This window comes from Diplotaxodon limnothrissa, linkage group LG3 (assembly GCF_057381915.1).
Source record: "Diplotaxodon limnothrissa isolate DT_005_m linkage group LG3, D_limnothrissa_male_GT1.1, whole genome shotgun sequence".
NCBI classification, from domain to species: domain Eukaryota; kingdom Metazoa; phylum Chordata; class Actinopteri; order Cichliformes; family Cichlidae; genus Diplotaxodon; species Diplotaxodon limnothrissa.
Window position 1 is genome coordinate 64,940,479 of NC_140598.1, and position 25,951 is coordinate 64,966,429.

Consider the following 25,951-nt stretch of genomic DNA (forward strand, 5'->3'; position numbering starts at 1 on the left):
AAGACAGATTATGCACACTATTCAAGGACTCAGCTATCTCATTTCACAGTTTGCTGACTAGGTTTAGGCTCCCAGACAGGAATGAGCTCCAAACCCATTTTATTTGGAGTTGATGCACCTTTCTCTGTCAGACGCAAAGTATTCTCAGTGTCAGTTCTTTCTCTAAGATCATTCATGAGAGCGCATGGATCAATTGGATTCTACCAGACCCACGTTAGTAACTCCAGTCAACTCAGTAATGAGCCTCTGAGGAGTAAAAGAGCTTTTGATGAGGGCAGACAGATTAGAAAATTGAGGAAAAAAAGAAAAAGGAAGGTTAAAAGCTAAAGCGAGAGAAATGATAATTGGCGATACCGTAAGGTGAGGCAACAGTCATTGGTTCTTGTAGAAAGTTATATATAGAAAATAAGGTTTTATTGTTCTAATGGCTGAATTGCCACTATTTCACATCTGTATTGCAAGCTTTGGAGCTGGGATTACAAAGATACAATCAATAGAAATTTTATCATGATTTAATATAGAATTGAATATAGAATTCAGAAACACCTGCTTCTTTAGTTTGTCAAGTTTCTAATATCTTTACAAAGCCAAAAAAAGAAGTCATTTCAGCCATCACTTATTGCTTTGGTTTTTCCCATGAAAGGTGTTCAGTACAATGAGGTTTTGTGGCAGGGATTACTGCCCTATCTTCGAGTTAAATGAACTGATGAAGGACTGTAGGGAGCTGGTGAAAGCAAATTGAATACAAAAAAGAGACAAGAATGGAGCAATCAGTATGGATAGGAAACTTTATTGGTCTTGAAAGACCCCCGCTTCCTGGTTCCAAATTAAGTCGTCTAAACTGAAACATATCTGTGTCTGGGCCTAGCAGTGCTTGTGGTAACAGTGATGAATCATGGGTATATGGACATTGATTTCTACTGTCAGAGTAACAGAGATTCTTTTCTGGCTTTGCCTCGGGGGATCCCCACCACCACATCATCGCCCTAGCTTCACTGCTGTCACTCCAAACGCTTCATTCTTTCCTTTTCTCCAGATTCCACTTCCATTTCTTTTCATTGTCTTTTTCTTACAATGATGTTCTTTGTCTTCCTATACCTTCTTCCTCTCTCTGCTTTATCTTCTCCATCCTCCATCCATCTCTGGTTAGTGACTGGAAAAGGCCCTTGACATTGCTGTTTCAGGTGTTCCGGTTTCACTTTGGCGTCTTGATAAATTTAATCTACCTTTACACATCTCTTGGCAGCTAGAGAGACTGAGTGGTAAATGATGACTCTATTTTAGCACTAAGGTGGCATATTACCTCTGCACCGTCTCTTTGATTTATTCATTTTTTATTTGATTAAGTCGTGAAAGACAGAACGGTCACTCGTAATGGATTGTTTAAGACGATCATTTTATTTACATGTGGTGATCGGACCTGCAAAAACCCAAAAAAGGGCAATGCTTTAGTATAACAAAAAGTTCAGATGAGTTTGATGCCCTTAGGCAAGTGTACTCGTGGAGGAGGCTGATCCTGGCGCAGTCTGAAAATTACAAATTGCATCTGACTTGCTGAAGCTGCCGGAATCGATATTTAGATGCCAATTCGATCTAAGCTGAAAGGACTCAGTTATAGTGAGAAACCCAGTTTTGCACTTTTCTTCGTTGAGTGCCTCAGTAGCCTGTTGGACTACGGTTTAGATGTGCTTACTTTAAGCTGCCTCAAAACGTGATGTGGCAACCAGAGGCAGCAGGATTACAAGCAAACAAAACTGCTAGCAATGTGGAGCGGATTGTTTCTGTAATAAATTTTTTCATCATTGAGATGAGCTCAGATATATTGTTGACCTGGTTGTAAATAAATTAGTGTTACCCAATCAAATACATAGGCTGGTTCTTCTATAGTGGTGCTTGAGCATTCAAAGCACTTTATACAACAGGTTTCCATCCATCCATCTATTTGCTTCCGCTTATCCTTTTCAGGGTTGCGGGGGGTGCTGGAGCCTATCCCAGCTGTCATAGGGCAAGAGGCGGGGTACACCCTGGACAGGTCGCCAGTCTGTCGCTGGGCTAACACGCAGAGACAGACAACCATTCGCGCTCACATTCACTCGTGCATTCACGCCTATGGGCAATTTGGATTAATCAGTTAACCTATCCGCACAAACCAAGAGCCCTTGGATACACAGGTTTCATTCACACAAAACATTTTCATTGTCTAAGTGCTTTATATCTAACATCAGGTTTCAGTATCTTACCAAATGATGACATGCATATGCAGAACCCAACCACCAACCTTTGATTAGTAGATAAAGTGCTTCTGAACTACAATCACCCCTGAATCTGTCCCTCACAACAAAACAGAGCCTCCCCTTCTCTGGGGGTCAGTGGTTAAGGTGTTTGTTTTAAGTTGTCGCCCACCCTTAACTTTAGAAACACATCTGAAAATGCAATAAAATTTTAAAAAATGTGAAAAGCTGGTTTAAATTTGGTCATGTTCCCCTTTGCAATCACTCTCATGCAATTCTGGACAGCTTTGAAATACATGAGTTTTTTCATCACACATTTCAGATTCCCACCTGCCCCATTCGCTAGATTTGCCTCCCTGTGAGTCCTTCCTCTTCCCCAAAATGAAATTCAGGTTTAAGGGTCATGGTTTGGAAGGTAATTCCAGCCTGAATCACAGAGGCACAGGTGCAAGGGAATGGAATTAAACTCCCACTGAAGTGATCTGAAAATATTGAGAAAACAACCTTGAATCCCAAATTTACACCAGGTCGGCATCGTGGTTTTTTTGGGGCAGTACTCAGAAACTCTTGATTACAGATCCTATTTACAGTAATATCAGTAATATGGACTCACCTGATTGACATGGTGGGGGTTTTTGGTTTTCAAAAAAAATAGATATTAGTAGGAAAAGTAAAAACACAGATGCCAGTTGTAACAGAGCATGGGTACAGGGGGCGACCGTGGCTCAAGGGGTTGGGAAGCGTATCTGTAACCGGAAGGTCGCCAGTTCGATCCCTGGGCTCTCTCTGTCCTGGTCGTTGTGTCCTTGGGCAAGACACTTTACCCTACTGGTGTTGGCCAGAGGGGCCGATATGGCAGCCTCGCTTCTGTCAGTCTACCCCAGGGCAGCTGTGGCTACAACCGTAGCTTGCCTCCACCAGTGTGTGAATGCGAGAGTGAATGAATAGTGGCATTGTAAAGCGCTTTGGGTGCCGTGAAAAGCACTATATAAAATCCAATCCATTATTATTATTATTATTACAGTTACTTTTCAGATGTTTTGTATCGTTATTCACATCCCGATCACAAGGATAATGCAAAAAAAGTCCCCATGACAGTGTGCACGTGTATCCATGAGCTCTTGGCAGCTCTGTAAACAAGGCCGCAGTGTGTTGAGGTACCAAGCAATCTCACTCAAGGACATTCCCACGTTTGCATACAAGTGTGTGTGTGGTTTGAGGGTTTTTTTTAAGGCAGGTCAGCTGTCAGACCTAGGGATGGGTATCGTTTAGGTTTTATCCAATACCAGTACCAAACCGGTACTTTTGAAACAGTACCGGTGCTCATGTTTAGCTGTTTTTTTGTAAAAAGATAACAATGTGTGCCTTTTCTGCAGCTCTAGGGCATATATGGTATCACTCTTGGCTGGAAGCAGTGCTTAAACAATGGAAAAAAAACACAAACTTTGTCCAAAAACCTCTCATGTTCAGCTGTTTCCCACTTTTTCTTTGGTCATTTTAGCCTTTTTGGCCAGGTTGAAGGGAGTATCTGCCATCAAACAAGAAGACAGCCGCATGTAACTATGACGGTGTTTGCTAGTTCACCTTACATGCATTAATTTAATAACGTGGTTAGCATACTCAACGTAAATTACACACGAACAACATTAAACTACTCACCCAGAGAAGAACGGCTGCTGCTGCATCATCATCCGTCATCATTTCTGCTACACTGGCAGGGCTAGGGGCCAGGACTCTCCTCTTCGGGTTCTTGGGGGATGTTGCTAACTCCGGGTCTGATAACAGGCACCACACCCGCAGTAGATGTGCTCGGTGTGAGGTCTCGCAGCAAGCTATCAAATACGGTGCATTTCTCGGCTTTTAAAAAACCGCCAGGTGTTTCATCAGATTTGAGGTGTTACCTCCTTTGCACAGTATCACAGTATCACCTTAAAGCACTTGTTGCAGGCTGCTGAGTTTGCATCTTTTGCTGTGAAGTACAGCCAGACTTTTGACCGCTCCGCCTTGGGCATTTTTAACCTGCAGCTCTGTTCTAAAAGAGCGTACGTACCTGGGCCCGCCTACTATCCTTGGAAAGGTAAAATGATTGGCTAGAATCCAAAGTGTATGACATCTCAGGAAAATAAAGCACCGAAATGTGCGCTGCTTTTTGGTCTGGTTACTACCGTTTATGTCAGAACCGGTGCCATAATGACACCGGATACCGGTACCCATCCCTAGTCAGACCTCCAAGTATTATAGTTATTTTTATCGGCAGTTTATCGGCAGCTGAGAGGAAGAGGTTGGATAAACTCATCAGGAAGGCCAGCTCTGTTCTGGGATGCACCCTGGACCCAGTACAGGTGGTGGGAGACAGAAGGACTCTGGCCAAAATAACATCTCTGATGGACAGAGTCTCCCACCCCATGCACATAAATGTTGCTGAACTGCAGAGCTGCTTCAGTGACAGACTGCTGCATCCTAGATGCATGAAGGAGCGTTTCCGCAGGTCCTTCTTCCCTGCAGCTGTCAGACTGTACAATCTGAACTGCTCCCAACAAACATAGATGTTTACATCAATGCTGTAACTGCAATAAGTTAGTTAATTAACCAATTCGCGCTACAACCTGGTTTACCTCTTACCTGTAATTGTTTTTATTTTATTTAATAACTGTACAGTACTCTCTGTTTATAGTAACCGTTGTCCTTAATGTAAATATGTAAGAAAAATTGTGTATGTTTCTGTTCTGTGTCCTGTGTCCTGTTTGTTTGTATATTTGTCTTTTTGGCTGCTGTTACAACCAAATTTCCCCTTGTGGGTCAATTAAAGGATTATTCTATTCTATTCTATTGTGCTGAAGGATGCCATCCATCAACAGTCTCAGTGGTACGGTACATGAGCAGTCATATCAGTACTTACTATATGCGAGTCAGCGTTGGTTTTGCTGAGAGTGGCAACAATCAGGGTTATAGTGGACGGTATTTTGGTTGATTTGTGTTTCTCTCCTTCTTAGTATGTTCACTGTTTCTTCCCTCTGTAGTATTTTGGCTCAATGCTGGTATGTGTGTGTACTTGGGGACAAATAGGCAAGCCCAGTGTGAGTCATGCTCTGACAAGAGATTCAGACACATCAGTGTATACTCTCTCTCTCTCTCACACACACACACACACACACACACACACACACACACACACACACACACACACACACACACACACACACACACACACATATATATGTATATATATACATGCACTCACATCACATCTGTCTAAGTCATTGATTTTTCAATGAGATCTGATTCACTGTTAGAGTGGCCACTCATCATTTGCAGTGCAAATGTGCTCTCATAGCCATGACCACTGCTGGAAATAACTAGGCAAAGAAAAGAGATCGAAGAGGATATGAAGTGCCTTTAAGATGAGGTGCTCAAGGTGACTGCAAGAGACCACGGCAAGCACATACAGATGTTAGCTGAGCAGAAACCGAGAGAAGGTGTGGCAACGGAAACCATGTCTTCTTTGCAAAAGCGACTGTTTTGCCACAGCCCTCCTCTTTTTCCTAAATAAACCAAATCAAAATGACACATGCAGCTCCGTCTGGAACAGCACTATGTCATTTGAGGTGACTGATAAGAAGGGAAGACGTGAAATCTGCGCGCTACAGAGCAGTTTACTGATTCAAAATGGCTGCTGGCCCTCAACAATTCCCTCTTTCTGTCGCAGATACTCTGAAGACGTTCAGTGAACGGACAGTGGATGATTTAGCCGGCAAGAAGTCTACATGTTATGCAACCACGTATTTCTCCTTACGTAACGCTGCAGTTTCTAAGTGGAAGCTTAGCCCCACTATACTGTTCTCCTTGTAGCAGATGCCACAGCGGATCTGCGCTCGCAGGCATTATGCATACATGTTGACAAGCTGATTAGCCAGGAATCAGCGCAGGAATTAAACTCATGAGGAAGATGCAGCGATACCAAGTGATGGGGTATCAGATGGGGTATCTGTGGGATATTTTAGGGAAAAAAATCACCAGTATGAGTCGGTAACTGTAAACAGCATATGGAATTTTACATTAATGCACAGAATCTGCAAATACGTTAAAATGCTTAGCTCAAGCTGTATGAAATATTAGGCTTTCCTACACCGCATGGATGTGTCAAATATTTGTGTACATACATATATAAGAATTGATTGCTTTTTCTGTGGGCGCCCAGTAAAAATCTATTTATCATTCTTTTTTTTATCCATGCTGCTCTGCTGGCTGATTCATAAGCTAATAAATACTGCAGTTCTGCACACTTTTAGTGGCATGTCAAGTTAGTCTCAAGCAGATACAGCCTATGATAGATCCAAATGAGAGAGAAGCTGATGAATCGTTTGCATTTTCAACAGCCAGAGGAGTATTAATATGAAATCTATCAAACCAGCAAATCCCTGAACTGGTCAGCCGTGTTTCAGAAACAATTTCTCCAGGCAAGTTGATACAGCAAAATGCAAAATACCTTGAGTGATTTAAACAACTGCAACTGTCTCTGCCCTAGTCTTGCTGAATCCACTTTCCAGCAGTTGCGTCTCTGTTGTTTCCTCTTTCTAACTTGCCTGTTTAGCATTTATGTATCAGATCTAAGGGGGAGATTCAGAAAGACTTTGAGGAAATGCAAATACGTCAAGTAGCAGATGTGTGTAAAGATGAAGCTGTAGGGTGTGTTAGAAAGGGAGAAGATTGAGCAGGCGAGGAGGAAATGAAACAACAAACCAAATCCTTCAAAAATGCTTTCTCATTCCCCCTTTGTCTATTTTTCCTTTTCTTAATTGAGTACCAGCATGTGAGCAAAAGAAAGAACCAGATTTTGACACCTTCAAAAGGAGCTTTGATCTCAAAGCACCTTGAGGCCCCAGAGGATCATCAAGGTTCCCACTGTCCTTTTATCACACAGTGTTTCTCTCTGCCCCTTGCTCCTCCTCCTCTCGCTCTTCCTTTTCTGCTTGGCGTGATCAGCGAGAGCTCGCTGAGGCAGCCCGATAACCCTGATACACACATACAGACTGCAGTCTCTGCCTCATTCTCATTCCACTCCCGACAGCAGCGTTTACCTCGACGTGCTCTCGCACGCCGCAAGGTCATGTTGAAATATTTCAGACGGAAATGCACTCCGTACTGCTCTTTCTCTGGCTGCCGTGCAGAATTCCAAAGTCAATTTTCTTTTGTCTTTGAGAACAAGGAAGGAGAGACTCTAATGAGAAGATTACAGAAACTTTCTTTTTTCTCGAGTTTTTTTTTTGGTAGCTAAACTCGATTTACTGTGTGGGAAACTGATGAGCAGTTTGTGCAGTGGTAAACAAATCAGATATTTGGCAAGAACAGCAACTTTGTACTTAAAGTAATATAATATTTAAGAGGAAATCTTTGATTTTTCTCTTGTCCCCAGATGAAACCTTTCTTTGTAAAACTCAGAGCCTCAGAACCAAAACCGATTTTGGTTAAAGTTGAAACTTAATTCTGTCTGTAGGTATTTCGTCCAACCCCCTCCACTATTGTAGATCTTTGAATATTTAATTGAATCTCAGTAACTCAGATCCTGGCTTCTTCAGGCAGATCAGATGTAATTGAAAATACATCTGATCATAAAGTAGAGCTCCTGCCCCCCAGTCTACCGCGGACCTGCTCCCTTTGCTACCGATTTACCCGTAGAAAGAAAAGTAAGATGAGCTACCCTCTAGATAAAAGTGGAAAACGTAGCATTCTTGCTCCTGACATTAGCTGACAGCTACAGCAGATTAAGGGCTGCTAAGCAGTCATTGAGAAGCTGTGGTGTTTAAAGAGCAGCCAGGGTTTATTGTAAGTTACCTACTAGTCCCTTCATTTCAATGTTGCAGGCTTGACTGCTCCCAGTCATTCAAAGAGTTTTTCTTTTCCTTCTGTTTCCAGAGATATGTTCGCTTAAGGGAAACGGCCATTAAAATGTCATTACTGCTACACTAAAATCATTTTTAAAAAAGCACTGGTTCCCAGCGGCTTCCCACCGTAATGGGCTCGATACATTCCCTCAGCACCGGGAAGAACTCTAATGTTGCGGAACACAAATGCTAATCTCACTGTAAATATCACTCAAATTCACTCCCTTCTGCTTTTCAGTTGTAATAGCATGGATTCATTCTGCTTCACCCTGGCAAATTGAATTAATTCTCCAAGCAAGGTGTTATGATTATTCTAAGCTTCCTAGTGCGTGGGCTGTAACGGAGATGATCCTGGCATTTCCGCTCGATCCAAAAGCATTTCACTCACCCTCTCCATTTTGTTTTTCCCCGTTGCAATATCTAAAGGGTATCAATACTGAAAGCTTTGATTAAATCGTTATTCTTGTGCACCTCATAATTACTCTAAGACTGTATTCATGCTGGTGTCGTCAAATCTGCAGCATAGTGGATTTTGGCATTCACAACGATAGCAGGCAGAAAGACTGTGAGGGTCGGTCTATAACATGAAGCCGCTGATTAAGTGGCTGAGAAGCTGGAAGCACTTTGCCATTCGAGACATCCAACGAGCCTCCTTGCAGAATGAGTCCATCTACAGAGTAGTCCATCAATTTCATACAGATCTAGCTTCATTAGGAGCATCACGTAGGACAGCTGAGCTCTGCTTCCTGTTGTGTTCCACACTGATTCCTTTTGCTTATTCTGGCTGTTCAACTGTGTCTTATGTTCTGCTGATCCCCGCAAAGCATTAATCACAACCAACATGTTGCGCCACCATTTGAGCATGCTCAATTAATACCCTAATCACGGCTGACATGGCCGTAACGTGGCCTTGGCTAAAAACTATAACAACTTTACACAGCAGCAAAGAGCAGTTAAGATGCACATAAATGTGGCTGATTATACTGATCATTAACTTACTGTACAACCTTTGCACTTATTTACTCAATTAACTGGCTATTTTGAGATCTGTTAACATTAGGGGTGTCTTATTTTCTTTTTTAAAATACTTAATCAGCCATGAATAATGGAAAACTGCTGCAAGCAAAAGCCACAGGTTCACCCCTGAATATCTTGGCATATGGAAAGTGGCAAAATAAATGCACATACCTAATGAGGTAATGGAATCAATGAAGTTGTAGCTGCAGTGAGGAGATAGCAGTGTGCAAATGTGACCCCACCGGCAAATGAGCTTGACCTGCTGTGACAGTCAGGAAGTGTTGCTGTCTGTAGGTTGGGCAACAGCTACCAGAGCAGGGTCTTACAGCTGGGCAAAAGTGCAACAGAGGTTTTGCAGTCAGACAGACAACTTGTATGCAGTGGTGCTGTCTGATATGTCCTCTGTTTCTCCCTTTCTCTCTCTCACCCTTGTTCTATGGCTCTCTGGCAGACTGTAACTCTGTAAATGACTTTGACCTTTCCTGGGACTGAGGACAGGAACCACAGAGGGAGAGGAGAGAGATGGCGGGAGAAGAGAGTGGAGTAGGCGGCTGACTGTAATAAACTCGAAGCAGTGGGCGGCTGTCAACACTAATAGATGGGAGAGGGGAGGGGGGGTCACCCGGTTGATGAATACTAAAGGTGCCTGAGTCCTCAGCAAGTACTCTGTTCCCTTACCAGGCTTGTATGTGTGGGATCTGACGCTCTGAGTGTCATCAGACTACAGGCAGTCGGGGCTTTTTGTGTTGACTGAAGAAAAATATCTTTTGATTTTTGCCAAAGGACAACAAAGGAACAACAGTATTAGCCTATTAGCATGGATTGTTACACGGCTGGATGACTGCAGTTTAACTGTGCAGGGTAACTGCTGCTTAGTTGACAACTCAATTGCTTCAGTCAGTGTAATTCATTCTCAAACACAAAAGACATGATTTTATTTTTCTCATTATGCATTGCCAGTTGGAATCTAGCTACGCTCAACGGGGTATCTTTGGGTAACATAAGTAACAAAGACAACAGTGTTGTAAATAACAATTATCTTGAACACCAGAAAGAATAAAACGACGGAAAGCACTGGTCAAATTACAATATTAGTTGTTGGTTCATGATGGTGGATAAACAGTTGATACTATTGGGAACACTGATGTTTTTGCAGCGAGCTGAGTAGCTGTTGAGATATTTTTTCCAGGGAATCTATAAATCATCTCTAAAGACAGCTTAAATGGCACAAACTTAAACCTAAGTGACCACTTTAATAGCATTTTTATAAAAAAGGTAAATAGACCGGTTCTTATAGATCGCTTTTTTCTACCGTATTTTTCGGACTATAAGGCGCACCGGATTATAAGGCACATTAAGCGAAACAAAATAAAGTGAAACTTTATTCAACTCTATCACAATAACTCTCAACATCGTTAAGTTTTAACACATAAAATACAGAACAGTACACTCACTTTTTCAGTTCATTCCTCTTCCACAAGTCCATCAAATTGTGATGTTGGATTATCTCACAGCTGCTTTATTCGTATGTTCAACTGCATGACTGATAGCCTAAAGTTTGAAATCCACTTCGTAAGCATGTCTCTTAACAGGTGCCGTTTTGGGGTCCTTGTACACACAGTACGTATTTCTCCGCAAGGCTCCAGACTACGGTAGCCGTAATAATCCAGCTTTGTAGCTTACCAAAGTCATACTAAAACATTTTGACTGATTTTTGACGGCCGTGTACCACATAAAATCGGTTCAAGGTCAGTAAGCACAACCAGAATTAATACATAAAGCACACCGGATTATAAAGTACACTGTCAATTTTTGAGAAAATTTAAGGGTTTTAAATACGCCTTATAGTCCAAAAAATACAGTATTCTACCTGAGTGCTCAAAGCACTTTATAAACTGTGGGTTTTTTTCAGTCATTTAGATAAAGCACTTCTCTCTTTGTCTAAGTCAGGGTTGTCGGACTCCAGGCCTCAAGGGCCGGTGTCCTGCAGGTTTTAGATCTCACCCTGGGTCAACACACCTGGATCAAATGATTAGTTCATTACCAGGCCTCTGGAGAACTTCAAGACATGTTGAGGAGGTCATTTAGCCATTTAAATGAGCTGTGTTGGATCAAGGACACATCTAAAACCTGCAGGACACCGGCCTTCGAGGCCTGGAGTTGGACGGTCTAAGTCCTTTCTATTTAACACCCACACATCGGGAGCTACTTAGTGTTTAGTATCTTGCCGAAGGATGGTTTGGCATACAGACTGGAACAGGCAGGATTGAACCATCAACCTTATGATTAGGAGATGGCTGGCTCTACTTCCTGAGCCACAGCTACCCTATCTAAAGCTGAATATTTAAAACATTTAGATCCTTTAATCGTGGCTCTCAATTCACCAAATCCATGAATACATGAATTGTACCAGATTCTGTTTGAAACCAGATGTTGGGATGGGGCAGTGGACAATGAGGGCTTAATCTTAGAAGAGACCGCGGTCAGGCTTTTCCACTAACCCGAACCCTTCATGTTATATTTTATGGGTATATGTTTGAACTTAACATATTAGTGCATGCTGGTGCATTTTTGTTGACCGTGTATTGCATCAACCTCTGTTTACAGGAACGGGGAAAGGTCGGCGTGATCTTCAACGTGGGAACAGACGATATAACCATCGAGGAGAGCGCGGTGATGGTGAGCGACGGCAAATACCACGTGGTGCGATTCACACGCAGTGGTGGAAACGCCACGCTACAGGTGGACAACCAGCCCGTCATTGAACGTTTCCCCTCAGGTAGGAACAGTGGGCTTGATCTAGGGACTGAGGGAGGGAGGCAGTATTGGATTAGATCCTTCACAGGTCTGAGTTTTCCGATAAGCCGGGCAACAAAGTGGAGAGAGAAAGAAGGAGCTTTGCAAATGAAATATTCATTATTTTAGCCCCCCCAACCTATGTGCAACTAAAAGTGATCTTTTTCTCTCTTAAAGACACACATTCTGTTTTATTTATCACAACATTCATATTTAGAGGCTGCTTGCATTATTCCTGGTGATTAAGTCCAGTTCTGGTCTAAAAGGCAGGAAGAGCAAAGCAGCCTTCCCGAGGCAAGCCGTCCTCATCTAAGTGCAACCGGCTCTCTGTGGTTAGTCTGCCATTATAGCTCCTGGCACTGTGAAGCCAGCACTGAATGGAGGCCAGCCGAACGTGAGTATGCCAGCCACGTATGGTTGGTGAGCAAGGTCTTTAGGCAGGATAAACAGGGAGGAAACCTCAAGCTGGGAAAGCGTGGAGGTGTTTTTAACTCAAGCCTTCGCTTCAAGATAAACACGGGTGCAACATCATTTAAACGAGGGCAAACTCCCGATGAGTCACGGCTGGGAGTGTGTTAATTCCCCCACTCTTTGTTTAACCATAATCATAGTATTCTATTTCAGTCTGAAATATGAAGTTATTTTTGGTTATGCTGAAGCTCCCCACGTAATTTCTCTCTCCACTGTGTTTCCCTTTTGTTCATGGTTGTTCAAAGGAAGACATTTTGTGTTCCCACAACGACTACGCAACACCACGCAGGACTGTCTCATGTTACAAACGAATAAGCAGTGTTTTTTATTCCGCACCGATGCTGTCCAATGTGCAAACCTCCACCCGAAGTCGATGCATTCTCTTCCCGTTGTCTAAAAGCACTGTCTATGTATCATCATTGTTTCAAACTGCAGGGAGAGCGCCGCTAATGTGGTCATGATATTTACTCTTGTTGACATATAGAGCAGTGGGACTGTGACATTCTCTGTCACAGCAGTGATCCCATATTTCGAAGCTTTGTTTTGGCATTGAGAGAAGCATATTCTCTTGCTCATCCATCAACACAGCAAGGCCAGACTGAGGGGAATGCATCACAGCCAGAAAAGGAAGTGCCGTGTGACAGTTCACTCTTTTCAGTTGTTATTATGATGGAAATGCAGCCCTTTTCACAACAGCGCACGCTCCAAAAAGGAGCCTTCATCTAACAATAGCGCAAACCGCTCGGAAAATAACAGCTGAGCAGCCTGTTAACATTGGCAAGTGAGTGTCATCATCCGAATCTATGTTTCGTTTCATCAAGAAACATTAATGCACATCCCATATCGTATTCTTTTTATTCCTCTTCCCTTCCGCCCTCCTCGCCGCGGTTGTTGTCCTCATCAAACATTTCTTTCCTTTTCCTGTGCTTATCAACAATTGAAGAGTGTGATTTTGTTTTTGTTTGTTAGTTTATTTGATGAGTTTTGTGCTCGGGCTGGAACTTTTAGGAGGTCACGAAGATGAGTGGGGTCGTGTGGGTGGTAGCAGGGGGGCTAAATGGCTGTAGAATAGGTTTGTTTCATTTATGTGAGCTGATTACACTCTAACTTTTTTTGGGTGCCAGCTTGCAGATTGCACCCATACCCACTTTGAAGGTTGTGCTCATCATCATATTGCTTGGGGAGTGGGTGGGGCTTGTCTTAGGGACATAGACATGTTACACATTAGGAAAGCAAAACGTAGGATGAGGCTTAGGTGCAGATGGGTGGAGGAGTATGTAGAGAGAGAGAGAGATGGGATTGCAACTTCCTAACTGACACATGAGGTGCATAAAGGGAGAGAGAAAGTGATGTTATATTTTTGTAGAGAAAGAAAAAGGAGGTCCCCTGTTGAAACAAGTTCCCATGACCCAGATTGGAGATTTAGACATCTTCTGATTCTCTAAATAGGACAAAATAGTTTGCGCTCACGGTTTGGGACTGTATTCAAACCTACTTCATTTTCTTGATGCTTACATTATGCAGTGTCATTGCTATGCTGTCCCAGCAGAAAACTTATGTCATCTTATGCTGTCGTTGTAAACCAGATTTCAAGAAAAATAGAACAAGTTGTCATGAAAAATGCCTGCAATGGTGCGTCTGTTGGATGGTACAGGTACCATATTTGTCTGGTCCCTCTAACAAAACAAGGAAGTGCACTTTCCTGTGAAATCCCCTTCCCCAGAGGGACTGTTGTGACCCACATCAAGCAGTCTCCTTGGTATACTTTTGCAGTTCTGAACCGTATCTGACATTCTGTGCATATTGAGAGTTACATGTGGGATACCTGGGGTCTCTGGTAAAAGCTCCCAGAGGATGAGGCCACAAGGAAGGTGGAAGTAAAACAGAGAATGTAGAGCCGTCATTCCTCGTGAAAAAGGTGGCAGATTTTCTCTCTGTATCTTATTCTGACAAAAAACACGTTTGTGTGCACTATAAGTGGCCTCAGCCCAAAATATCTGGAGATTACTGAAGATTTTGCATCGCTTTACTCACAAAGCCTTTATTAAAACCCGGGCTGGCCAGCAGCAAGCTTTTAAACAGAAGGCCATTTCGAGGTGATGATTTGGAGAGACAAGATGTTGACAGCGAATGTGGTCGTCACGGGTCAGGCACATTCAGCGGCTAAGCAACACGTCTCCTGACGTCCCACGAAGTGATGTTAGTAGTCCTCGGGGAGTCTGTGTGTCTGTGGGTGTTGTGGTCCATGTCTTATTCTACGTGTGACAGTGCATGCATCTGTCTGGGTGCATCACATAGTACAGCATGTTTGTGTGTGTCTGTGTGCATGTGCACATTGTATTTGATGGACAGAGAGCAGACAAAAAGTGTCAGAGGAACGCTCGGCCAACTAATCCAGCATGTCAGGTGTCCCCGGTGGCTCCTGCAGCAACAGTTATTGGCCCGCCCCACCTCCCATTTTCCCAAAATGGCATAGTGGCTCAATAAAAACCTCCCCGTGTCACACTGAGCACCTCAACCTTGCCTCAGAAAAACAGGCAGATGTTAGCACCGGTGCCATACGGGCTGTAATTGTACCATTTCACACTCTAGTCCCTTTATTTACTGGTCATCTGCTGTGAGAAAGGAAGTGGTCTCATGTGGTTAATAATTTTTTATCTTAAAAGGTTTGTTTGTGATTTTATGGCATTGCCCTTTAGGAATATTCATTTCTGAGTGACCAAAGTATTATTTTCTGGTTTGAGGCAATACAGAAAAATAAAGACTTAAGAATGACTGTTGCTCTGCATCAGTGTTTGTTAGCTTATGTATCATACAGTGTTTTTACAGAGCTTCACTGAACATTAATTAAAGCTAAACTGCAGCTTTTAAAAGAAGAAACACATTGTTTCTCTGGCCAATGCAAAGTTACATTTATATATAGGCTTACATGGTCTGATAATTAGGCATGCAGATGCTAGCAGACTTATAAATTACAGCATGACTAATGATAAAGAGTCATGTTTGCTCACTTCTTCATAGCTTTTCTTTATTTTTGTACTGGCATGCCATATTCCTCAAGTATATGTAACTTTGTTAAATGCTGAAACTTCCTTGGTCTAGGAACTGAGTAATGTCCATTATGTCCATAGAGCAGAGTTTTCTGATGTGAACAATGGTGCTTTTATCTTTTTTCTGAGAGGATGAATGACACATATAATGTTTTTCTCTAAAGTTACAGAAAGTTGTCTTACTGAAGTGATCTGAAGGCAATTTATAGTGTATATGATGGCACAAAATGGTAATTGAAACTTTTTTTGTCATTTGCTGTTGTTAGTTTTTATGGCTGCGGTGATTTTATTTCAGAATGAACTTGTTAATTATGCAGTGGGGACAGGACTGCCACACTTTTTACCATTGATTTTCTGTTAAAGCTCGTGTCTCTGGAGTCTTGCATAGTGTATATCATCCATCTATCCATTAATTTTCTCCTGTATATCCAATTCAGGCTTGTAGTTCTGCCTGGAGGTACACCACAAACAGCTCACCAATCCACTGTAGGGCTAGCACAGAGACACAGGCAGCCATTTATAACTACAGCCTATTTAGAATGTCAGGAGAATATGCACTTTTGCTCATTGGTGATTCAGAAGTCTTCAGTTTTTGTGGTAGTTTAATTTTATAGTGAGAGACCAAATATCAACCAAAGCCCTGGAAAAAAACTGACTTGCCTTGTCGATATATTTAGGGTCATTGTCATACTCATCCACGACCCATCTCTCATCTTCTCATCCAAGATTTTATGCAATATTGGCCCTTTGACCCCCTCAAACACAAGTAGGTCCCAGACAGGCCACCAATCCACTGTTGGGCTAGCACAGAGAGATAGACAGTCATTCATAACTGTGGCCTGTTTGACTGTGGGGATGATGTTCTTTGGGTAGATCAGGTTAATGCCGACTAGCTTTATTTTGGCTTCATTTGACCACAACACTTCATCCCAAGCCTTCTTTGAATTATTTAGATGTTCTCTAGCAAACTTGAGATGGGGCTGTATGTGTACCTTCCTAAGCAGGAGGACCTTGCAGGCAGTGCAACGTTTCAGTGCATTGTCGTGTAGTGTGGTACAAGCGGTCTTCTTGGTGACTGTGGTCCCAACTGCCTTCAGATCTTTTGTAATGCAATATTTATTTGCTTTTAGGACAAAGGGAAACTCTTATACAGCACACCACAAACATACAATATATTGGGTTTCCCAAGAACATTACCTCAAACCCAAACCCTAAGTCCCTTTTCTCCCCCTCTCCACCCCCATCCTCCCTACCAACACACATTTGCAGCATAACCATGACATTCCAATGACACAACAGGTTAACATAATGAACAAGGAGAAAGGTACAATAGATCAGTGATTTAAAACAAAAAGAGAATAACATGCATTAACTCCCTATTGCACATTTCTGAGCAACCTTTTGGTCTCTCTAATTCCCTTTAGCCAGTTTTGGACTGTTGAGGGGTTTGCATGGTTGACCCTAGCTGAGGATAGTTCTAAGTACAAGATATCTAAGAAGGCATGTAACCAGTGTTTCACCGAGAGATCATGTGGTGGTAGCCACCTCTGAACCACTAGTTTTTTGGCCCCAGTTATGCCTGCCAGCCACAATTTGCGTGCTTTCATTGTCATTGGAAGCCTAGAGTCATCAAGCAGAAGATGTAGCAGTGGGTCAACAGGAAGACTGATATTTGTCAGTGATGTCAATAACTTTATTACCTTGTCCCAGAAGAAGAACACATCAGGACAGTCATGCATTAAGAGAATGCATTAAACCTTAATGCATTCTCTTTGGGATAGTAGCAGTAAGAATTAGAGGTTATTTTCATCTGGAATCTCTTCTGACCTTCAGATCTTTAACAAGCTCCTTCCATGTAGTTTTGGGCTATTCAACACTTTTTTCATGATCATCCTCAATTCATGAGGCAAGATCTTGCAAATGGAGGGTGATAATGATCATTTTAGATTTCATCTATTTTCAAATAATTGGAAATAATTGGAATTGGAAGAAAATTGCATGAGCTCCTTACTGGTGGTCTTTTAACCTTGTGCAAGTCTACAGTTATGTCCCTAGCATCTTTTGAGCGCTCTTTTGGTCTTGCCCGTGGCAGCCTGATGGTGGAGAGGTTGGAATGGAAGAAACTCATTTTGTGAACAGGTGTGCTTTATACACAGGAGTAAGATCAGGAGTATCTGTAATGGATTGATTGATTCTCCTGGGTTGTAGAGGATCAAGTGCGTATTTCTTTCAATGAAATTCAAATCATTTTTATATAAGTTTTTATATATCATTTACTTCTGGTTGATAGTCTCCAGTAAAATGAAACTCTCATTAGAGAGTCTTCATTTCTTTGTAATTGAGCAAAATCACAAGTTCAGCAGGAGATTAAATATTTTCTTTGCTTCACTGGAGTAAGGAGGATGTACTGGTCCTCCTGCCTTACACTCTTCTCTGCTGAGCCTTCTCTTGTCGCACACCAGCTCACATTCCTTGTCACATTTGATTTCCACACTGTAAAAGGTGTTCACAATATTATCCCCACGTAAGACCTCACCCAGGTTCCTCTGTCTTGCAAATGATGAGTTCTCATTTGCAGAAAGGCAGGCATAAGGAACCTGGTTATGGGCGCAGCTCTAGAAACACAGAACAGGACTACAGGCAGCAGGGACAGTCCAACATTTTGAATGCATCATGGGTGTATATCATTTTCATCAAAAAGCAGATTTAATTCTAAATTGTAGTTTAGATTTTAAAATCCTGCTCATAGATCAAATTCCACAAATGTCTTTTTTTTACTCTTTTCTTGAGTTATTCTCTTCCTGTTCTTTACTTTCTTGCCAATCAAGCTGCTGAAACACCCCAAGGAGAGGTCAGATTTAGTGAGCGGAGGCCGCTATAGCAGTAATCCCTCTCTTACAAGGAACCAGTTGCCCTTTCAACCACTGAAACAAATTTTCCATCTTAGCTGTTTCTAAGCTGTGAAGGGAGACGTGTTGTTGTTTATATAGAGATATAGTATAGTTTTTGTAGTAAATTGTAATACGTGAATCTGTCTGATTTGTGTCATACTACTCCATCACATTAACTCTTTCTGTGAATCTAGGTGTCTGTCTGCCCAGTGACAGCTGGGCTGAGCCAGAGGCGGAGCCAGACATTTGAAACACCCGGGGCTTAGCCCTAAAGGGTAGTATGCATGTGGGATTATTATTTTAGAAATGACTGAAAGACTGAAAGATTAATAGGCTCTGTTTTGAGTTTTGTTCAAAAAAGAATGACTTCATATAGGAAAAAAATATATCACATATGCAGGACACCATAAACTAGTTTTTTAATTAAGCAGCAAGGCAGAACAAAGTCGGGGCTGTATCAAGACACGAGGACTAAAACCCAATTCAACCAGACCAAGAACTGATCTGGAATTAAAACAGGACTACAACAGTTCAAAATCAGGACTACTGAGGACTTAACCAAGACAGAACCAGAATCAGAACTAGATGATAGTAGCACTAAAAATCATCATAGACCTGCACTACACTTATTTTTTAATTCTACCAAAGTCCACTATTTAGACTGAGAAAAGTTTATGTAATTATTTAGCCTTGTTGTGCAAACAAGCCTGCATAACTTAATATAGAATTTGAAAAATAACAAACCTAAAAAGAAACACTAGGTACAAGATACATGAGTACCTATGATACGGTGATACTTTTGGTAAACAACCATTTGACTAACATGTGTGTCTCACCTGCTCTTGTTCCATCTCTGTTCTGTCCTCATTCTCCTCCATCTCCCTCTCTGTTCCTCTCTCTCCCTCTTTGTGCTGACAATCATCAAATATACAGTTGAAACCAGATATTTACACACTCTTCAGATAAAAACACTTTTTTAATTGTAACATCAAATCAGACTAAATGTTTATTTTTTTAGATTGATAAATATAAAAAACATTTGTTAATTTTAAGAGTAAAGAGATAAACTGTCTGTATTTCTTAATTGCAAATGGCACCAAATTGTATTCAAAATTGAGCCACACTTATGGAGCTCCACAGTTCTTTTCCTGGTGTTTTGGTTGACATCTCTTGATTTTCCCATTTCAAAGAAACAGGCTGTGTTTTGCCTTATATGCATCCACAGGTGTGCCACCAATTTACTCACATGGACTCTGCTAACCTATCAGAAGCTTCTTCAGCTCAGAATGGAATCGCCTGCAGTTTTCTTATTAATTAACAATAAACTTAGTGTACATGTACTCCTAAATTTGATGAAAGTGATAAAAAATAGACAGCTCTGTCTCTCTTTATTCTGACATTTAACTAATTCAAAAGATATTTCAATATTTATCCAAAACAAAACAAGTTTACTCTAAATTGATGTTGTACAGTAAAAAAATGTTCTTGTGTTTTCCATAAAGTGTATGTAAATATCTGGTTTAAACTGTGAATATACTGCTGTGTATTGAAATTCCTCTTGTTTTGCATAGAAATATACTGAACAACATACAAAGCATAATATATAAAATAACATTTACCTGAGTTTTTTCTTTGAAAGAAGCCTCTAATGTCCATTCTTATATTTCAGTACATAACTGAAACCGATTTAGTCGGGGAGGGTAAGAACTGAAAATATGAAATAAACACACGTAAGCTAAGACTCTAAAAAAATAGCATTTGTTCTGCTTTTCATTTCGCCATTTGTTGATTCACTTGAAGAGCAAGTAACGTAATATTGGTCAAGTGATCAGTTTGATATCAATCTTTCGTGGTTCACCGTCATATTTACATTATTTGTACGGTACGAATGATTTGCTTTGGTAACTGGTCAAACTTAAGCTCTCCTTAGTATGGCTGGCTCCGTTTCTCCAACAGCGCACACAGGCAGCAGCTGCCCCGCCCTCTCGCTCAGTCGCTTAGTGCCTGAGCTCGGATCATACCAATATCAGGGGGGATTCACGCAGTCGTAAATTCCCTCAGTGTGCACTATGTGCTTCGAATATTGTGTGTACTTTTTGTTTTATACAGTTGTCAGCCAGGCATCTAACTATGAAAAAATTGCACTCCAAAAGACCCCGGGCTTCTGACAAAACAACCCGGGCTTAAGCCCAGTAAGCCACCCTCACGCTCCGCCCCTGGGCTGAGCCCCATTGGATTAGATAGACAGAGGAAAATGGATGGATGAATGGATGGTGGCTATAGTCACAGGACACAGTGAGTTATGACATTACAGTAAGAATTCAGCTTCAGGAAGAATCCATTCATTTTATGTGAGTTTATACCACACTTGGCATTTGGGATTCACTAAGGTGTCCCCTGAGCTTTGAATAATCATTCTGAATTTTACAACCACAGTTATATCAACACCATCACAGCATATTGGCTGCGATTACCATATTTTGCTGCCTCATAACTGTGTCATTATGACCAATGAGAGCTCACAGTGTGCAATCCTACTGTTTCCTAGTCATTGAGAGCTGTATTTACAAACAGCAGATTTACTATGGAGCTGTCACTTCACTTTAGTTTCTGACTGCAGTTGAGCAGAACTGGAAAGAAGAAGTGGCGGTTAGGGGATGGCAATGGATGCATGGATGGAGGGTCTGACGGCAGGGGGGGTAGGAAAGAGGAAAAGGAATGTGCGGCAAAGTGTAGCAAAGGGGATGCATTGCTGAAAATGTCTAATGGAGAAGAAGGAAGAGAGAGGAAGAAAGAGAAGGAGTGGTTTGGTGGGGGGAGGCGAAATCCAGTATGCATGCTGGAAGCAAGCTGCTGTTACTGCTGAGATGGATAAGGCTTCTTACTGATGGATAAAGAATGTTACTGACTAATAAGAGCTTCACAAATTGGATTGCAACACAGCGGGCAAGATTAAGATAAGATAAACTTAATTTGTCCCAGATTTGGGAAATTCTTTACATATAGCCTGTCCAATGTGATAGAGCATAAACACACCATTCACGTGCAATGTAGAGTCGTGCATGAACTTAGAATAAGTTTGTAAAACATAAATTACTTGCTGCTCCAGATAATGTTGACTTTGAGGAGTCCAGCCCAGGTCTTAATACAGATCATAAGACAAGGGCAGAAAAGAAAAGAGGAAAGATAAAGTACAAAGACAGGACTGTTGTTATTGCGTGTTTTCACTCTGTAAGGAACTTAGAGGATCTGTGCAGCGTGAAGGCTGGCATTTATAGTCGGGGGGGAGTAAAGAGGAAAGACATGGATTCACAGAAGAAGAGAGACTCTTTGTACCAGCAAGGTCACCTTCAGCTCTTCCGACTGAGTTGTTAAGATGTTCTTACTACTCAGATAAATGGTCTGAGTAAAGGGGTCAACAAAGCTCTTGGCTATGCTCTCTCCTTCCTACTTCCCCTTTTTATCTTTACCTTCATGTTGCCACGGTGCGTCGGTAACCATCTTTGTCTCTGCTACCTCTGCAGTCAGGGAGACAAAAGGGGGGGGGGGGGGACTGTGGCAGCCCAGAAAATCTGCTTCCCTTTTCCCTTTAGCAAAAGCTATATGAGAGCACTCTAAAAATAGGGGTGAGCAACTTGATTAGGAAAGAAGGGTGCACTTTATACAGAGTGAGACAAATGGCTGTAGGCACAGAGACTTCAGTTGAACATGGACTAGATTTTACTTCAGCAGCTTTGGCCTCTAAACAAACAGTACTGAAGTAGACCTGCATCGCTTTAATGTTCCTCCAAGCACTAGATGACAGACGACGGTGTGGAGTGAACCATATGGTGGGATTGGCAGGAAACCATTTCAACTGTCATATGGTATGGCACCAGCAGCTTTATATACTGGAAACTAGGCTCATTCATTCATTTTCCATAACGTTAATAATTCAGTTCCATTTATACAGTGCTGAATCACAATAACGGTCACCTCAAGGTAGTTTATATTGTAAGGTAATACAATATAAACTACCTTGAGAAAAAGGTAGAAAATCAGTCAGTCGACCCCCAAAAAGACAGACTGTAGAAGAGAGACAGGAATGAATAATAACTAATGATTAAATGCAGAGGGGTGTATAAACACACAAAGAATGCAAAACCTATGGCATTTGCAGCGTAACTAAAGGAAGATCCAGGGTCACCTCATCCAGCCCTAATTAGTCTGCACTGTCGTAACAGCCCCTGCATGACATTAAGGTATAAATGTAACTTATTCAGCATTAACGCCAACACAGTACGGAGCTCCTGGAATTGAGCGCAAAATGTTTCCATTTTCTCAAAATTCTTAAAATATGCTTTTCTCACAGAAACTCTATAAACTAGTCCTTGGTTAGGACTAGTTTATAGAGTTGCGCCACAGAAGCTCTGTGTTTCTGTAATCTGCAGTCGCTAACACAAATTTCTGTTGTTCATTCGTGTTTTTTATGTTATTACTATAAGCAGGTGGAGTTTTTAAGTTCACTTTACCCTGAAAACAGCTCTTTATAATAATAATTTTAAAAAAAAAGTATTCTTAAAGCTTTACTGGGATTCGATGCGTGACAAACATTTGTCATATTTTGGGCTCTTACATTATTACATTCAAGGTACAGGTACAGCAGAAAAGCCAGTAATAGTTAATTGAAGTCAGCCAGCTTAGTCACTTGTCTCTAATGATAGTTCCCTCCCTCATTCTGCTGGTTCTTATTGGGCCTCTGGTGCTCTGTGACTTCTTGTGATTGGATCTTGCACCGTTGGAAGGTATTTCCAATTATTGGCCTGTGGCTATGTGATGATGGAGAGAGCGAGAACACTAAAACAGTCAAGGAATAATGATGAGTAGAGAAAGGGAAAGAGGAGAGACAGCTAAGTAGTGCAGATCAGGAGAGGGAAAAGATTGCTTTGGGTAATTAGAGAAGTGACAACTTTGATTTCCACACGAGTTGGGGTTGGGAAGGTGGGGGGAGGGGGGCTTTCTTTGGCTCACTTTGGCAGCCACCCTCGCACAAATCCACCGTGGCCGAGATGAAAGGTGGTAAGGATCCTGTCGAAGCAAGACGAAAGAGGGGAAGAAATGAAAACGAGCTGCTGCATTGATAACTGCTGCAAAGATGAAAGACAGATGAGCTAGCTGTTAAAACAGCGAGCTGTCTGTTTGAGATGCACGCAGACGTGAATGGTGGCTGATGTATTTACATTGAACAAAAGAGCATGGTGGGTAGGTAAATTGCTTTCTTTTCCCTCGCGTTTCACATGAAGAGACAAAACTTGTCTGCAGTCTCTGGTTTAAAAAAAAGATGGAGGAGAAAAAAACAGATCCAAAACTGCCATCTTATCGTGTCAATTTTGTCAATTTTTGACTCTTTAACATCATCTCCCAGAAAAATAGACTGAAATTTGACTCTGCACTGGCATCACTTGCCATCTTTCCCAAACACCTGTTGGAATTGCTATAAAATCACAATTTGATCACATTTGTTAATAAAAGAACCGAACAAAAGAAAAAAAAACAGGAGCAAGTATTTAAGAACAACACAAGAGATGCATCTAGTAGCACGAGGTTACATTACATAAGGCTGTGGTTTCCTATGCCAATCTGCTCTCGAAAACACCCAGTGGATAAGAGAGCAATCCATCTAAAGTTACCAAATGAAAAGCAGAATGAGGCGAGTTTGATGGAGAGAGGTTTCTGTGAGAGGAGGAAGAGCGGGATGGCTGCTGGCCAATCGTCTCCAATGTAATCTCCATTCTTATGGATGGATTTCCAATGTGGGTGTCCTGTACAAGGGCATCTGGCTGCCTGCAGAGCTACATGATATGCAGTTGGCTCCTTGGAGAGTTGCTACAAACACAATCGCATGTAATCACACAGACATGGACGTTTGTACTGATACGCAAAGACACAGTGTGTGATTCATATGCTGGATTATCAAAACATCCAAATCTCCGACACTCTCAGACACACTCTGCACTCCTGGCATGCTGTGCAGGTCCCCTGCCTCCCCTACCTTGCTTTGTGTCTCCCCAGGGTGCCAGTTAATCAGCGTGCCTTTGCCTTGCCCCTAGCAACACAGCTGTGATACCTACCCAAAACCAGTCTGATCATAGCTTTTAATCCCGCCAATGCTCCAGGTGGCTGAGGACAGACACGTGTCTGTCCTCAGCAGCGGTGTTTCAGGGACATGAAGAAGCATGAAGTATAGGCTTAGGCTCATATTTGACATAAAGCGCAGAGCTGTGTCTGCTAAACATTATTATTTAACATAGAAGTCAACAATAACAAATCCATTCATAGAGCCTCACTTCTGGTCCTAGTATGAACAAAGATCATGATGCATCATGAAAGTCTTTGAGTGCATCAAAGACTTTCATGATGCATCAGGGCTATTATATTGTCAAACTGTATTCCTTGCATAAGTGTGTGGACCCTTTAAGGGAATATTTCCGTATATCTGATACACTGCTTTCCATTGGTGAACATTGGCTATAAAAGGAAAAAAAATACATCCCTCAAAGTAATAGAACCACTGATTCGTTTACTAGTTTATCACTCTCTCCCTCTCTTGTATATCAGATTTTACTTGAGCACCAGGTACGAGAGCATTGTTCCTCCATCTTTCATATCAAGCGAAGAGAACAGTCCTGGGAATGGAGTGAGCGCGATAATAGTGGAGAAGGAGAGGAGAAGGGCCCAGCTGTTTACTCTATCCCCCCCTCCCCATTCTTATGCAGAGCAGGCTTCAGCTGGTAGGAGCGAGGAGCGAGAAGGGAGAAGCGTCACTGTTTCACACAGAATGACTTATTTCTCTAAGGATCCGAATACAAACAGATGCAAACACACAAGCAGGACACAGAGGAATTTGGGTTTTAGAAATTGCAGTGTAGAGGACATTAAAAAAAACCTGTCCAACAGGACGTTGTGCCACTTTTTCCCTTGCCACTGCACATATGTTTTGCTAAAATTAAATTTATAGTCAAATTTTCTTTGTTGTGGTTTCCATCAGATCCTGTTTTTTTCCTCTTGTCCCTCTTTTTTTGTTTTTGTTTCAAGTGGTTAGGTAAGAAGCCTCCTTGTTGATTTCTCTGCTGTCTTTGGTTGCTGATGAGGATGTTGTCACTCACTCCTGATCACCAGGGAAGGATACACACATTTACATACAGTACACACTCTACACTCTGAGCATTTATTACTTTGCCTGCCACACACTTAGACTGTGTGGAAGTGCCTGTGTACTACATCTAATATCCTAGTAATAAACTTGCTGCGTCGTGGGGAGATGAAGAATACAGAGGTAAAATTGAGTGAAGGTAAATAAAACAAAACAAAGGCAGGGGATTAACGGGGCAAGTGAGAGATATGTGAGAAAAGGGGAGAAGTAACGGTGAGCTTGGATGGACAAGAAATGACAGCTGTGCATAGCGAATAGAAGGAGAAAGAACAGAAAAATAGTAGCTGAGGAAGAATTTATAAAGAACGAGGGAAACGGGAGATGAAAAGAAGGGATATAGGTGCAAGGGAAGAATAGGGCATGGAAGTTATTAGCAAACAAAGACATCAAAATTAGTTTTGGCAAGGGGAGGTGAGAAAAA

At 41.8% G+C, this 25,951-nt stretch overlaps 1 protein-coding gene across 1 annotated transcript in view; it reads left to right on the forward strand.

Moving 5' to 3' along the window:
- Positions 1 to 25,951, forward strand: part of nrxn2b (neurexin 2b) — a 649,237-nt gene that overhangs the window by 593,523 nt on the left and 29,763 nt on the right. The window contains exon 18 of the mRNA XM_085349739.1: positions 11,738 to 11,909. Within this exon, the coding sequence (XP_085205865.1) occupies positions 11,738 to 11,909 (172 nt within the window). The remainder of the gene's footprint in view (positions 1 to 11,737; positions 11,910 to 25,951) is intronic.